General features: G+C 40.2%; 1 protein-coding gene across 8 annotated transcripts in view; it reads right to left on the reverse strand.

Moving 5' to 3' along the window:
- The window catches only part of LOC134212133 (cGMP-dependent 3',5'-cyclic phosphodiesterase-like), a 208,371-nt gene that overhangs the window by 68,245 nt on the left and 122,295 nt on the right, over nucleotides 1-17,831 (reverse strand). For all 8 annotated transcript variants that reach the window (XM_062689721.1, XM_062689727.1, XM_062689726.1 and 5 more), the window contains exons 5-6: nucleotides 11,092-11,375; nucleotides 9,992-10,101 (exon numbers count right to left, since the gene is read on the reverse strand). In XM_062689721.1, coding sequence (XP_062545705.1) covers nucleotides 9,992-10,101; nucleotides 11,092-11,375 — 394 coding nt within the window. The remainder of the gene's footprint in view (nucleotides 1-9,991; nucleotides 10,102-11,091; nucleotides 11,376-17,831) is intronic.

Raw genomic sequence — 17,831 nt, forward strand, 5'->3', positions numbered from 1 at the left:
TCCCACCATAGATGGTAGGTACGCAGCACTTTTCCTTTCTCGAAAACTCCCAGTGCGCGTTGGTAACCACCAATGCCTTTAGAACATCATCCAGGTCTCCTGTGTCCAGTAGAGAACTACCGGTCTTTAAAATAACCGTTTTGTAGATAGTCAGTTTGGTATGGTGTAAGCGAACCCTTATTCGATCGGGAGCGTTTTGCGGATTCTTCCAAAGTACGTAGGGGACAGAGCGAGTTTGGCAGGTTTTGTTTCTATTATTGGCATAGGAGGGTTTTTGTCGACAAATTTTATGAAATTTAGCCACAATGTTCTCTTTGGATATGCAAAGAATGTTTAGGCCAAATTTGAGCATAGTCAGACATAAAAAAACCCCTGCCATAAATAGAACAAAACCTGCCAAAGCCGTCATTCTCCCTACGATTTCCTGACATGATGAATTTCTCTGCTGGTATCATTATCGGAGGTCACCAGTGAGCCCAAGTAAACGAATTTTTCGACCACCTCGATTTCTTCACCACCAATACAAACTCGTGGTAAGGCTTCCTACGTTGTCCTCTCTTGAGCCTCTTCTCCTATCATGCGTACTTCAGGTCTTCGACGTAAGTTGATAACTAGTCCAATCCTGTTTGTTTTGCTTTTCAGTCTGATGTAGGCTTCCTTCCATCCCTCTCAAAGCTACGTGCCATAATATCACCGTCGTCGGCGAAACCAAATAACTGGACGCACTTCGTGAAAACTGTACCTTCTTCGTGTCAATCACTGCCCGTTTTAACACCCCTTCCAAAGCTAGATGTTTATATAGCAGACATGAAAGATGTAACCGACCTTGCCGCAACTCCCTCTGTGCGTTTCGAAGGAACCTGAGAATGCCTTCTTAAACTCAGAATCTACCGCACATCACCCGATCCATCGTCGCTTTGATCAACTGTAATGGGTTTATCTAAAAATCCGTTTTCATGCATTAGCTGCCATAGCTGGATCCCGATCAGATCTCTACTCATATGCGGCTTTGAAATCGATAACAGATAATGCGTGGGCACGTTGTATTCGCGGTATCTTGCGCAATACCTTGCGTACGGCGAATACCTGATCTGGTGGTGGTAGAGCGTTCACCGCATAAACTTCCCGCTTTGGTGAAAATTGCCCCAGTGGAACTCTCTTTGCAGGATTGATGTTAGTTGGGGGCATATAATTTAGGGGAGTACCTTGTAGACGGCGATAGTTGCTTCAATCCAGCTTATCGCCCTTTTTGTAGATGGCACGATGTACATGACACCCACCTTCCATCCTGTGGCAGAACCTCATCCTCCCAAACCTTGGTAATTATATAGTGCAGTGCTCTAGCCAGTGCCTCACCACCGTGTTTAAAGCTCTCCTGGTAGTTTATCAACTCCAGGGGCTTTGTTATTTTTCAGCCAGCCGATCTCCTCCTGATTTTTTTTTTTTTTTTTTTGAGATTCGGAGCCGGAAGTCGTATGTCCTGCGCGCGATCCGGGGGCACCGTGCCTAGTGCAGCGGTTGCGTTTCTTCCAGTGGCGGATCGAATATCTCTCCCCAAGCAGCACAACTTGTATAACTACTGAACATTTCACTGTGTTGTAACTATTCGGAAAGAAACAATATTTGCATATGTGCCATCAAATATAACTCTCTTGCAATCATAAAAGTGCAAGGGGTGGAGCCTACACTGCCAAAAATATCTATATAAGATATATGTGTCGCCGTTATAGATTTTTGCAATAGCTCCACCCTAATATAATCGATATGAACCACACATAAAATAAATAATTGCTAATCTGAGACCACATAAAGTTTATTTGATATATATTTTATAAGTAGTTCGGGTGGAGAATCATATGTGCGCTGATATACATCATAAGCGTTAAATCTATGGATTTTGCCAATAAATGTGTGGATTTTTAGTAGTACGGAAACAGCCTTCCTGATTATACAATAAAAGTGCAATAATGTTGCAAAATACTAAAGCAGTAGAAAAAAAAATAAAACAAAATATAAAACTGGATTCGATTCTATATATCTTGTGATTGATAGTCCTTTACTTCTTACTAACAGCAATTCTGTTCAACACTTCGAAGGAACTGCATGTTGACTCACCATAAAAACCATACGATTATGAAGTTTTTGTTACTTGATTGCACCTTCACCGGAATAAATTGTGAGTTGTCAAAACGATGCTAAATCAAACATTAAGATACAATCAACTTATCTGTAACTTGTAAAACAAATGTAAAATAAAAACAATGCAAACAAACAATTCAATTTTGAAAGACGCATTGATATGGTAAAAAATATGCAACTTAAAGATTTTGTTTGTGTGTAAGCAACATGCAGTGTAGTATTCTTTTTGGTTGTTTGTTTCAAATGCCAAACGCGTACTGCATTGGGTAAATGTTAATTTGAAACATTGCATTGATCACCATTTTTGACATCTCGATGCAACTTTTTCGTGCTTTGATGTTTTTTTCCAATAGGAACTGAATAGAAACAAAACGCTTTTTGGAAGATGTTGGCAAGCATTTTCGGTCCAGCCATCTTCAAGAGACGCAGCGCCTAGCTGCTCTTTCGTTGGGAGTGCCACTTCCAGGTGCTGTGCGTAGTCTTGGGCTAGTTTACCGTCTTCTAGCCGCCCAACGTTTAGCTGCGGCGGACGACTCCGACGGGTGTAGTAATAACGTAGCAAGTCTTTTTGAGCGGTAGACATACGCTGTAACGAGGTAGTGGTCGGATTCATTATCTGCATTGCGGTAAGTGTGGACGCTCGTGATGTCGGAGTAGAATTTATCGTCGATTAGAACGTGTTCGATTTTGTTTTTCTGTTTCATGGCTAGGTGATTTCATGTGGCCTTTAGGGATATTCCCCAGGGGAAGAAAGTGGCTCGGACCACTATTCCACAAAGTATTTTAAAATTTATGCATCGCTGTATTGTGGTCAATTGACATGCAGGCGGACTCATCCGGCCCGATGACCGCTCGGCGCATTACCTCCCCGCTTCACTGAACGTTCTACGTAGGGGGACAGACGGCTTTGGCAGGTTTGTTCTATTATTGGCAGGAGGTTTTTGTCGACAAAATTTTATGAAATTTAGCCCAATGTTCTTTGATATGAAATGTTTGACCAAATTTGAGCATAGTCAGACATAAAAACCCTGCCATAAATGAAAAACCTGCAAACCATCTCCTCGATTTCCTGACATGATGAATTTCTCTGCTGGTATCATTATCAGAGTCACCAGTAGAGCCAAAGTAAACGAATTTTCGACCACTCGTTTTCTTCACCACCAATACAACTCGTGGTGGGTGGCCTCGTTGTCCTCTCTTGAGCCTCTTCCTATCATATCCATGGCTGCACGTCGCCAACCACGCAGTCTGCGGAGGGTACGCAAATCGTCCTCCACTTGATCAATTCACCTCGCCTTCTTGTTTCCGTCGGTTCGTTGTCAAGAACCATTTTCACCGGATTCCTGTCCGACATTCTGGCTACGTGCTCAGCCCACCAGCAGTCTTCCGATTTTCGCGGTGTGAACGATATGGATGGTTCTCCCAACAGCTGATGCAACTCGTGGTTCATTCGCCTCTTCCACGTTCCGTTCACCATTTGCATCCCATCATAGATGGTACGCAGCACTTTCCTTTCGAAAACTCCCAGTGCGCGTTGGTCCACCACGAACATCATCCAGGTCTCGTGTCCGTAGAGAACAACCAGTCGAAAATAAACGTTTTGTAGATAGTCAGTTTGGTATGGTGGCGTACTCTATTCGATCGGAGCGTTTTGCGGATTCCAAAGTACGTACGATTTCCTGACACGATGCGTCTCCGAATTTATCTGCTGATATCATTATCAGAGGTCCCCAGTGAGTCCAAGTAAACGAATTCTTCGACCACCTCGATTTCTTCACCACCAAATTCCGCGGGAGGCTGCGAAGTTTATGCATCATTGACCGTTGTCGTTCGATGCGGTATGCAGACTATCCAGTCCGATGACCGGTCTATACATTTTATTCCTTCCTACCTGAGCGTTCATGTGTCCATCCATCGTATGTCTGCTCCAGCTGTACATAGAACGCTTCTTTCTTGTCGTCGGGTCTCCCTTCGTGTGGGCAGTGCACGTCGATGACGCTATAGTTGAAGAAACGGCCTGTTATCCTCAGCTTGCACATCCTTGCGTTGATTGGCTGCCACTCAATCACGCGTTGGTGCATCTTGCCGAAAACTATGAAGCCGGTTCCCAGCTCGTTTGTGCTGCCACAGCTTTGGTAGAAGGTAGCCTCTCGATGCCCGCTTTTCCACACTTTCTGTCATGTCCAGCAGATTTCCTGCAGCGCCACGACATCGAAGTTGCGGGGATGTAATGCATCGTAGATTATCCTGTCGCAACCTGCGAAACCTAGCGACTTGCAGTTCCATGTTCCAAGCTTCAAATCGTGATCCTTTATTCGACGCATAGGTCGTTGCCGCATGTATCCAGTGGTATTATCTTCTTTGTCGTTCGTAATGGCTGTTTATTGGGCCTGCACAAACCTCCTGTCTCGTCGTGGGGCCGTCGTATTAGGTCTGTTTAGTGTTCCACCTAACACCAGGTCTTGGACTTGTGCGTTTTGAGCGGCACATGTTCGCATTGGCGGAGCCTACTTGCGGATACATGCAGCTTTTTATAAAAGTTAAACAGAGCCCACTGTCAAACCTCACCACATCCTAGGCAGACACCACAACTCGCAGATGGCCTGGGGAGATCAAATAAGTATAATAACTACATCGAACGGAAAGTGGTTACCTAGCTCCAATACATTTTTCAAATCAATATCTTCCACATAATGTACATATTCATATATGAGTTTTCGACCACGTTCTAATCGACGGTAAATTCTTCTCCGACATCACGAACGTCCGCACTTACCGCAGTGCGAATATTGAATCCGACCACTACCTCGTTGCAGTATGCCTGCGCTCAACACGCGTCGAAGTCAGACGCCGCGGCTTAACATTGGGCGGCTACAAGACGGTAGACTAGCCCAAGAATACGCGCAGCAGCTGGAGATATTCGATCCACCATTGGTAGCACCGCAACCGCTGCACTTGGCACGGTGCCCCCGAATCAGAGAAACGACTGGTATGACGGCGAATGTGAGCAGTTAGTGGAAGAAAAGAATGCAGCATGGGCGAGATTGCTGCAACACCGCATGAGGGCGAACGAGGCACGATATAAACAGGCGCGGAACAGGCAAAACTCGATTTTCCGGAGGAAAAAGCGCCAGCAGGAAGATCGAGACCGTGAAGAGACGGAGCAACTGTGCCGCGCTAATAACACACGAAAGTTCTATGAGAAGTTGAACCGTTTACGTAAGGGCCACGTGCCACAGCCTGATATGTGTAAGGACATAAACGGGAACCTTCTTACGAACGAACGTGAGGTGATCCAAAGGTGGTAGCAGCACTACGAAGAACACCTGAATGGCGATGTTGCAGACGAAGATGGCGGTATGGTGATGGACCTGGGAGAACGCGTACAGGACATAATTTTACCGGCTCCGGATCTCCAGGAAATCCAGGAGGAGATTGGCCGGCTGAAAAACAACAAAGTCCCTGGGGTTGACCAACTACCAGGAGAGCTCTTTAAACACGGTGGTGAGGCACTGGCTAGAGCGCTGCACTGAGTCATTACCAAGATTTGGGAGGAAGTCTTGCCGCAGGAGTAGATGGAAGGTGTCGTATGTCCCATCTACAAAATGAGCGATAAGCTGGATTGTAGCAACTACCGCGCAATCACATTGCTGAACGCCGTTACAAGGTACTCTCCCAAATTTTATGCCGTCGACTAGCACAAACTGCAAGGGAGTTCGTGGGGCAGTACCAGGCGGGTTTTATGGGCGAACGCTCCACCACGGACCAAGTGTTCGCCATTCGCCAAGTACTGCAGAAATGCCGCGAATACAACGTGCCCACACATCATCTATTCATCGACTTCAAAGCCGCCTATGATACAATCGATCGGGACCAGCTATGGCAGCTAATGCACGAACACGGTTTTCCGGATAAACTGACACGGTTGATCAAAGCGACGATGGATCGGGTGATGTGCGTAGTTCGAGTTTCAGGGGCATTCTCGAGTCCCTTCGAAACCCGCAGAGGGTTACGGCAAGGTGATGGTCTTTCATGCCTGCTATTCAACATCGCTTTGGAAGGGGTAATACGAAGAGTAGGGATTGACACGAGTGGTACAATTTCCAATAAGTCCGTCCAACTATTTGTCTTCGCCGACGACATAGATATTATGGCACGTAACTTTGAGAAGATGGAGGAAGCCTACATCAGACTGAAAAGGAAAGCTAAGCGGATCGGACTAGTCATCAACACGTCGAAGACGAAGTACATGATAGGAAAAGGTTCAAGAGAAGACAATGTGAGCCACCCACCGCGAGTTTGCATCGGTGGTGACGAAATCGAGGTGGTAGAAGAATTTGTGTACTTGGGCTCACTGGTGACTGCCAAAAATGACACCAGCAGAGAAATTCGGAGACCCATAATGGCTTGAAATCGTACTTCGTACTCCGCAAGACGCTCCGATCGAATAGAGTTTGCCGCCGTACCAAACTGTCAATCTACAAAACGCTCATTAGACCGGTAGTCCTCTACGGACACGAGACCTGGACGATGATCGTGGAGGACCAACGCGCACTTGGAGTTTTCGAAGGGAAAGTGCTGCGTACCATCTATGGTGGGGTGCAGATGACGGACGGTACGTGGAGGAGGCGAATGAACCACGAGTTGCATGAGCTGCTGGGAGAACCGTCCATCGTTCACACTGCGAAAATCGAACGACTGCGATGGGACGGGCACGTAGCCAGAATGTCGGTCAATAACCCAGTCAAAATGGTTCTCGACAACGATCCGACGGGCACAAAAAGGCGAGGTGCGCAGCGAGCAAGGTGGATCGATCAGGTGGAAGATGACTTGCGGACCCTCCGTAGACTGCGTGGTTGGCGAAGTGTAGCCATGGACCGATTCGAATGGAGAAGATACTTATATACCGCACAGGCCACTTCGGCCTTAGTCTGAATAAATAATAATAATAATATATGAGTCTTCAGAACATTGTAAATTAATGTCCAAGTCGGGTGGTTTAACCCCTGGTTTGATTTAACCAAAAAGATTTTTCCTTTACACGATTGAAAATCAGAATTTTAACCACAACTTCAGAGCCCATAGTATAACGTTAAAATTATCCAACTTTAATGTTTGCAACGCATACATATGGAAGATAATGACCTAAAGAAGGATAATATAAATTTGAGCTATACTTTTTTACGTATATGCATATACTTCTTACGTCCTTTCAATAAAACGGTCTGATAAACCAAACAGTCCAAAACAGCAAAGTAGTCCCCGAAGTTAGAAGTACCTATCCAAAAATATAAACAATGAATTAAAACGATACAAAATAACTGTCTTCGTTGAATTTCCACCTAAATAATGCTGCCAATAACTTTTTACATTCATCACACATTAACAGCGTCAACAGTTACTTTATTCCAAAAACGTGCTTAATTTGTTGAAAACAAGCTTTCCTTCGGCGACCCCCCAATTCCCACCTAACCAAGTGAAAAGTGAAAACAGAGCAGAGCAGAGCAGGGCTGAAAGTGCCATTGCTGCCGTCAAGTGGCACTTGAACAGTCGCTTATTGATTTGGTAGAATTATGGTTATGAGTTTTCCATTTGACGCCAAACAATGTTGCTGTTAGCACATCGTGTTCAGCGCTGTTTCAATTGGAATGACATCAGATAATGTTGATTTTCGGGAAGCCTGTTCGGAGCTTTCAAACATGATTCCTTATAAATTGTTATTGGGTGGGTGTTTTTTATTGTCACTGTGCGTTTTATCACCGCTACTGGTGTATGGATGCTCCCTGTAGAAGCGTAGAATAGTCCCAAACAATAAATTACTCCTGTAACCATTTATACTCGAGGACTGCACTTGTCTCTCGAAAAAATTACGAAATCAACGAAGGCTAGCGATTTTCTCCCTACCACTAATTGCAGATAATTGCTCTACCGCCTAATTTATTTGAAATTGAGTGATATAAAGAAAATAACTTATGGAATACTGAAGAGCAACAACTTTATCATTCATCACACTGACGAACCAACAAAATCATATCGGATTTAATTAAACTTACCCAGACAATCACCACAGATCAGCGGTTTTCCGTGGTCGGTCATGGGTGCTCCCTTCTCTTCTTCAAGATTGAATTAGCCTAGGGAAATTTTATTTCCAAACGATGGCTGACTGCCCATTCAAACTTTCCGCAACTTTCCGGATACACCTTTCTAATTTAAACGAATCCGTAAATCATGGAACAAATTCTGCGATTTTTCGGGCTGCGATGTAATAAATCATCTGCCCAACAAAATTGATAAATTTTATTAAAGCTCGAGTCGTTTAATATCTGAACACAAGGAATCAGCTGTATTTCGGCCTTGTTTTAGTGTAATACGACGATTCAGTACGGGGAAAAATATGAACAATCTAAATATTTAAAAAAAACATATTAATCCCCCTTGTGGCGGTGGTGCCTTTCTCGTGCATCATAAAATGTATTGAGAAAAGTACATAAGATAGGTAAAAATAACACTTAAGGGCGGTAGATCCCATAATTTTCAACAATTCCCATTTGTTTGTATTCATTGCTTAACATTTTTTCTCCAAACGAAAACGAATATTTTTTTTCGATTTTAATTTTTTTCCAAGGGGGACCCTTGCGCATATACATACACACGCACATACATACACATACATACACACTAGACTGGCCCAGCCAGGCTACTGTCATGCTATTGTTTAGCCCATCGTCAAATCGTAGCCAGGATGTCCCGGGCACAAATTTTTTTTCATACTACTTTTCAATGATGACAGCGGTCTATGTCTATTGATGATGATGACACCGCGCTTGTCACAGGGTCGGGCCCAGCTTAGTATGAGGAGAAAAAAATATTGTCGAATTCCACGAGGCCCAGGTTTGTGTCTTTGGGTAAGATAATCAATCACTAAAAATTTCAGCTCAATCGCTTGTTGCATAAGCTGGCGCATTTAATTTGAAGTTTGTATGGGGATTTCAGCCAAAATATAAAGGAAAATACACCTCCGTCACTCATTCGATCTGGAAATTGGTTCTGATTGCTCGATTGAGCTCAGAATTGCAAAAACGGCAGTTGGTATGCTACAGAACAATTTCACAGAACATCAACAATCAACAGATCAATAGTTTTTGAAAATTCAATACCCTAGGGCACTTCTAGTGCAAAAACTGTAAGCAGTACTCCATAATTGCTCTTTAAAGTGCGTGCACATATGTAGTTTCTCAAACAAACGAAAAAAATCAAACATTACTGAACAAAAATTATTTTTTTCGCGTATTTTGCCAAAAATGTTACATATGCAGTTTCATAAACAAACGGTTCGATTATGAAACACTGATCAAACCATATTTTATAAATAAATCAAATTAAAAGCAATTTAAAAATTTAAAAAAAAAATAAATAAATAATATTGCTGTTGGAATTTATTTACCATTGGAAAAAGTGAATTTGGTTGTGAAATGATTGCTTTTTGGCAAGTGTGTTCTATAATTTAAGGTGTTCTATAATTGTGGGGGAAACGTAGATTTACAATTGTCCCGATCATTATTCGTTAGACATGCGAAAAGAGAATTTTATTGTTGAATTATAACTTTTCACCAAAACTGTGCCATTGTTGTGACTCTCCCCATGTATGTACAAATATATCGTTAAAAATTAATAATTCAGGAGGTAATTAAATGTTTCAACGTTCATCGTTCTCAACGACGTCCAATGGAGCAACGCGAATTAAAAATTAGAAAATGGAAGCAATCGACTTAATTTAATCGACCCGTATATGCACATTGTTCGCACTTTAGCACCTATTGGATTCAATAATGAGCTGATTCAATTGGCTTACCTATTTTGCCCAGTAACCGCCGGGCAACCTGCAACAGGTTTTGGCATTGATAGCGTACCCGCTTTTCCTCGAACAAATCGAATGCCGTCAGCAGGTGGCCCAGTACATATCTGCAATTAAACGACACAATGTTGAATAATATTATTAAACGATTCGGTCAACGCATTGCGTCGCATCATCGGGTGATTGTGGTTATCTACAGGTCATTAACTCTGCGTTGGAATTAATAGACACGGTCACGGAGAGCAGTGCAATAGCCCTGTGTATATAACACATCATATCTATTATTAATCATGAACCCTATCTTGCTGGAGAAATTTTTTATCGTATCGTTTGTTAGCATTAGGAAGCAAATCGGAGATGTCTTAGTAAAGTAAAGGAGCTAAAAGAAGAAGCGAAAGACTGTTAACCTTCAACTGACGTGATTTATATATTGGTCATCACTAAAGGGGATGAGTAAGGAAAATTCCCCACACAAATTGTACTTGAAGTGATTCATAAATAGGATAATAGAAATTCAGTGTGGCTACATAATTCTTTGTGAAAACGTTTCTATCACATACCATACTTGATATTTTTTTATTGGGGGCCATCAGTTCGACTGCGTTTTTTTTTTCTAAGTGAGACGCACACGAATTTTCAAATGAACAGATAATTGTGTATCATAAACTGCTTACGAAAAAAAATCTCCTGTTATCTGAATACAAAAAACCGCTATAATAAGCTTAGTGACCAGGTATATAAAAAGAACACTCTTCTTGTCTCCTTGTGCCATTCAAAATTGCGCGCATTTGCCGCTTGACGAAATATGTGTATACGTCTCAATGAAGCGTTTTCCAAATTTTACGGAAATTGTCAATCGCAAAGCTAATAACTAAAATTGTTCATTAAGAGAAATTTTACATCGGCAGCCTCCCTATTCCCGGCTTCTACTACTATTACACAGCCGCAAGCAAATGACTTGATTGATGGTACATGATTAGCGTCTGTAGAGTACCGATGATATACAAATAGAATGCGGTTGAGCAATATAAGTCGAGGCCGGTAATAGGGATGCTGCCCAATTCTCCCTACCGTCGGCGAATTTCACCATCGCTTACCTAAACGTGTCTTCAATGTAAAACTGGAACCTAGATCGACACTCGTTTTCACCGGCAATACACACAAACAGAGCAATTTGCTGCTGCAGGGGGGAATGATTGCTCCGACTGCTACCGTTGTTGTTGCTGCCGTTGGCGTGGTTGAAATGGTGTTGCGTCGCAGCGCTGCCCCCATCGAAGGACGCAGACGAGGATGTGGATGAGGTGGATATCTGCGTCTGAAGTTTACTGATTCGGGGGCTTTTAATATCGTAGATAAGAGTATTGTGTTTGTTGCCTACCACCTGGAAGAAGAAAGCGCAGAAGAAAGGAAACAAGGTGTAAGATTATGGAACGGTTAATAATCAGTCTGTCTGCAGTGTTGTTACTACGCTCAACACAGTAGCAGACAATAACAGACAGTGGCAGACAGTGGCGACACAGATTGGATATTACAGATGTTAACAAGAAGTGCAAAGATAACGTTTAGGATGGATATGATTCGTTTTGGTGATTGGAGGAAAGAAGCTCGTTTAGCTCTAATTCACACTTTTCTGTTGTTTGGCAAATCAAGCATCAGAAAGCGTGATACAGACCACGCAGTTGTATTCCCATTGCGATGGATTTCGTAGTTGTGGGGATTACCTAATGTTAGATCATAATTGTGAATTGAGGAATAAGATTTTTGAATGAACGTTACCACCAGGTGTGTTTGAATTACATTACGAAAAGAAGAACGTGTTAGAATTACGTTGAAATGAATGTATATAACGAGTACATTTAGATTATTATAAACGTCGACAATTCTAGCAGTTTTACACCATTATGAAAAACTATGTGATAAGAAATTTATTGAGAGTTTTTTAGTGGAATGTCTTCACTTGTCATTGGACTAGTTAGTATTATCCCATTTAATTCCACAACTTGATTGTTGAACTTTACTGATACGTATTTAAACCTAAAACAATAAGGACGTCTTCTGAGTCCCATACTTCATTTAGGCGGAAATTAACTTTGCAACCATTGGAGAAACTAGTTCTGATGCCTAGGGAAGGCGGGGGATCTACAGCCCTTCCTTATAATTTCTCTATTTAAAGCTTCTTAAAAATTCTCGAATATCTTATCACACTTATTTCAACGAATTAATCAATTTGAAATTCAAGCCAACTACACCCAACCGGCGGTTGTTAGATTTTCTAACAATTCTGTTCAAGAATCTACCAACACCTGTATAAGAATTGGGAATATGCGAAATTGTTAGATTCTTATACAAAAAATGTAAGAAAAGCTTACAATATTGTTAGATTCTTATACAATATTTCTAGCAATCTAGCAATTGCGCATATGACCAGTTCTTATACAGGTTTTGGTAGATTCTTATACATAATTGTTAGAAAATCTAACAACCGTCGGTTGGGTGTAGATATATTATGTTGCGTTTTTATTCATCAGGCTCATATGCTGCAAGGCATAAAGGATGACCTATTTTACGGGACAGTCCCGTTTTTTAGATCTTATTGTGCTAACCCTTCGCGTCGCAATCTAAAAAATCCTCAATTTGTCTCAATTGGTTCTTGCAAAGAGCTCCAAAATGTTAGAGATGAGCTGGCCTAGGACTGGAAATCTCTTTAATAAAGATAAAAAATCGGCCTTCGGCTGGCTCATCTCTCAACAAAGAAAGTGAACAGAACCCATAAAAAAGTGTGAGATGTTATGTTATTGGTGTGACTTTAAAAAAATGCTATCTATGCCGTTTTGTATTTTCCGTTGATCAACTTTTCAAACATTTGATTCTTTTCGGATCATTAAGAATCATTCAAAGTCTCTCTGAATTATACTAAATATCTACTACAAAAAAACGACGGCATGAAAAAATAACTTCTGTACCAAATTTTCAAAACGACTTATCTGCTTTGCCGAAATTGCCAATTTTTGCATTACGTAATTCATGGATCTTCCCTTTAAGGCAGTTTCAAACCGAGAAAAAAATCGCTCTAATTAAAGGCTAGATTTAAGGTCCTCACGTACTTTAAGGCTAGTTTACACATCAGGAGCTTGTCTGAAAATTTAGCTCGGTGGCATTCCTATCTCACACAATAGGTTTGTTTTGCAGCCAACATTGCGCGACCGTATCCCACTGACAGTTCTGTATCCTAATGAGAATCAAATGTGATCTTTGTAAACAAAACACATACTATCATGAATTTTACACTGAGATTTTGGCTACAAAAACATGGCGCCGTGCCACCCACCTTTGCAAATTTCGCTCATATGTGTGTGGAACGGATTAATGGGATTCCATTATGAAAAACTAAACATTCGACTCGATTCAAAATACAATCTGGCGGAAATCTCCGATAGTTCGAGCTGTTAACCAGACTTTAAATTGTTAACCAGACTTTTTTTTTTAGAAATACATGGGAACAAAATCAATGGACAAAGTTCCTGAAGTGTGAGACTACTTTTAGCGTCATTTGAATCAATTTCGATCGAAAAGGATTGTGAATTGATTATATTCGTGATCTATTCTCATGTGCCAACCATATTCATGAAAATAATTAAAATTACATTTTATTAATGTCCTTTCTTTGTTGAGATTATTGTTATTCTATCCGCAGATTTTTCCCACCCTATTGCTCTTTTTGCATTTGTCTCTCGACATTTTCTCTTAAAACTATTTTTTTTCTTATCGTTATGACCTTGGGCATAAAAAAATGAAAGATGCACAATTTTCTGTTCTTGGTGTTTTTGTTTGCGTCCCCTTTGAAGAGTGAAATATATTTAGTTAAGTATTTTGCCGCAGATAATTAAATACAATTGAAGGCTATGGTGGTGAATCATTCATTCTAAAATATTTTTAATTTCTTACATGGAAAAGGAAAATGAAGCCCATAAATTTTGAAATTTCCACAGCTCTTGAATTTCATCACAAGGTTTTTTTGACATGTCCCGTTTGTCCCGTTTTTTCACCGAATAGATCTAGGCATAACGGAACTGAATTTATATTTTTTTAAATCCGCTGTTCGATGTGATAGCTGAAAATTTATTTGAAATGCCGAGGAAGTATTTATAAAACTTTAGTTTCTAGATTTTTTATAAGTTATAAGTTCGTCACGTCGTGGAATTAATGTTCCTTACAAACTTCCCCATAATTTCACCAAGAGACTTCATGTGCTTCCTTATCCTTATTATGTATATATACACGGGGATCTTTACTAATTTCTGGGGAATTTCCCTAAAAATTTCGAAAAATTGTGAAAATTCCAAAGAATCTTCCTTGAAAAATCTTAAAAGTTCCGTTTTGAATCATGTTCCGAAAATTTAAGCACATTTTACACTTCGGAGGTCTTTATGGCACATGAATTAAAATATATTAATAGGTAAATCAATTATTTCCATCGGGTAGCGAAAGCAGAGGACTTTTATATAAGCGCCTGATAATCATATTTTATTGATTGTAACAATCAAAACAGAAAGATTTTATTCTGCCAAACTGTGTCTCGAATGTCGAACACGAATTATTGTCGCAAATTCCAAACACTTCGAATCAAATTCTGAACTTTAAATGCACTGAAATGTATAATTTCAACGTTTTTTGGAATTGGGTTTTTAGGGGTATTGAGATTATTATATATTTTGAATCTATTATTAAAACTGAGCCCTAATCCAAAATGTTGTGAATTTTGGTGCACTTGAGCTATTTTAAATCAATTTAAAAACAACTTAATAGTTTTGCATATTGAACACCCTTTAGGACAATCCTCACGGAATCCAAAATTAAATGCACTCGCATTTTCAAGGGCACACCACTCAATACGGAAGCAATACACAACTGTCATCTTTATTATTTCAGCGAAGCTGAATTTCAGCGACGCAGCGAAGCTGGAATAATAAAAATGACAGTTGTGCGTTGCTTCCATATTGAGTGATGTGCCCTTGAAAACGCGAGTACATTTAGTTTTGGATTCTGTGAGGATTGTCCTGACAGAATCCAAGTTTCAAAGTGCTCGCGTTTCCGGGGGCACACCACTCGATACGGAAGCAACACAAAACTGTAATTTTTATGAATCAACAAAAATGACAGTTGTCCGCCGCCTCCGTATCGAGTGGTGTGCCCCCGAAAACTCGCTTTGAAACTTGGATTCTGTCAGGAGTGACCTTAACTCGATTTTACTATGGGACGAGCCTGTGTCAACCTGTGAGCTAACTGCCAAACAGACAAATTTCCTAATACTTTCAAAATGGATTTTGAACATCCAATTAAAGGCCTAGGGGCCGTACACTAACTACGTAAACAATTTTTTTAGGATTATCAAAGATTCTCAAGAACAATCGGAAAAAAGAACGAAGCCGCCGTTTAGTAAAATTACGGAGAACGCCGTCGCCCCAGCGCACACTTCTAGGTGCCTCTAGCCTATTAAGTTATTTTTATGATTAAGTAATTTCGTTATGATAGGATAAATATGGGAGATAAGTCTTTTGTCCACAAACTTTTTCTCTAATTCAAAAATGTGGAAACCCGAGTAGACGAAAATAACTCAATAATATCAAATGTTGATAAGATAGCAAAATGAGATATGGACATGATTGATATAAGAGATAAAAGATCAGACGACAATATTAATAATTTGCACTAAAATATCACGAGGAGATCAAGTTATGCTATTTATAAGAAGTGACCAATATTGTGCCATTAGTTTGTTCTTATCCATAGCATATCTTGATATTTAAATGATATTGCGGTGCAAATTTTTGATATTGTTGCCTGTTCTTTTATCTCTTATATCAATCTAATCCATATCATGTTTTGTTATTCTGTTTATGGCATCTGCCATAAACACTGCCTGATATAACTGCCAATTAACTCGTCAAATTCTAGAAGGGTTTTTTTTTTTCTATGGAAGGCTAAGCTCCCCTTAGCCCGCCCTCATTTATGCCAATGTTTGCAACCATACCGGCCATTATCCCGGTAGGGGAAGATGTCCCAAAACACCCTCCATATGGATATTCCCTTACATTTACCGTGATTGAGATGGACGTAACAAAACTACACCTAAATTATGTAGGCTAGACGTAAAAAAGTGTCAAAATAATAGATTAGATAGGAAGGCAGGAAAAACTGAAATATTCCAAATTTTGATGAAACGTCTAACATTTCTACGAGTCAAAACGCCATAAGGCGTTTCGCTCCAGAACAAAGGTTGGCCAAAACCTCAAAATGACCCAGAAAGAGGTTTTAAGTGTGTATTATGGCATTTTTGTGCTTATCACATACAGACTTGAAAGTTGGTGTTGGAAGCATTTTTTTCTTTTTTTTGTGTCTTTATTAAAGAGACTATCAGCCCGAGGCATGTTGGAAGCACTACTTTGGCATTATACAGTTTTTTTCGGTATCTCTGTAAGTAGTAAATATTTTCCTTTTTCTGCAAAATTCGGTTATTGAAAACAGATGGTTTCGCAACAAATTCGATCACATTTGACATAAAACTAGTTAGTACTATTCCACTGAATTCCACCACTTGATTGTAACTTTACAGATGCGTCTTTGACCTCAACAGAAAGGCCGTCTTCAGTGTCTCGTACTTGACCCAAAAAGTGTAATAAAATGGGATAGTACTAACTCGTCTTATGAAAAATGAGAACATTCCACAAAAAAGCTTCAAAATTTTTTCTCACTAAAACATGATCTATTTGCTTGCTATTTGACCAAACTTGATAACGTAATAATGTATTTAAAAAAAAACAGATCTGCGAAACGTTTTTTCTTAACTGAAGTTGCTGTTGTTGCAAATTCCATAAAAAACTTCAAATGGCTCTGTCAAATTACACCTCAAATTACCAAATTAGCCATTCACTATTGAACTAGCAAATGTTATCGTTCAAGCAAAGGGGAGCAAAAAAGTCAAATATGTTTATTTGAAATAATTGTATGTAAAGCAGTGTGTGATTTGAACGATGCAATCGCAGTAGCTTTATACATCTGTTATGCTTGTTCGAATAGTTGTTTCGGCATGGAAAATAAACCCCAATTTATTTGATTCTACGGTCCAGCTATAATAATCAATATGTTAGGGAGGAATTTAATATAACTAATTTAAATTGTACTTCTTAAATTATGGATTCTGACTTATGGGATATTTTTTGACAAAAAGTTGTATTTAAATAGAACTAATCAGTTTGAATGACGAACGAACACCTTTTATTGCAACTGTGTACTAACATTTGCATGCTTTATAATCTTGACATCAAAAAGGCTTTATTTAATGCTCATTTATAGGAATCTGTCTTTTATATAATTATGAGCAGAATAATTATTTCCACAAAAATGAGACAGTTTAGCTTTCAGCTCAAATCTCAGTACCAACATTCTCTATTGCTGGCAAGAATAGTGTGTAACAGTTTATCTCGTTTTTTCAACTATAGCATCATCAACGTGCACTGCCCACACGAAGGGACATCCGACGACGAGAAAGAAGCGTTCTATGCGAAGCTGGAGCAGACATACGATGGAAGCTCACTGCGGGACGACAAAATCGTCATCGGTGACATGAATGCTCAGGTAGGAAGGGAGGAAATGTATAGACCGGTCATCGGACTGAATAGTCTGCATACCGTATCGAACGACAACGGCCAACGATGCATGAACTTTGGAGCCTCCCGCGGAATGGTAGTCCGAAGCACTTTCTTCCCCCCCAAGAATATCCACAAAGCCACATGGAAATCACCTAATCAAGTAACGGAAAACCAAATCGACCACGTTC

The sequence above is a fragment of the Armigeres subalbatus genome, chromosome 2 (assembly GCF_024139115.2).
Source record: "Armigeres subalbatus isolate Guangzhou_Male chromosome 2, GZ_Asu_2, whole genome shotgun sequence".
In the NCBI taxonomy this organism is placed as follows: Eukaryota; Metazoa; Arthropoda; class Insecta; order Diptera; family Culicidae; genus Armigeres; species Armigeres subalbatus.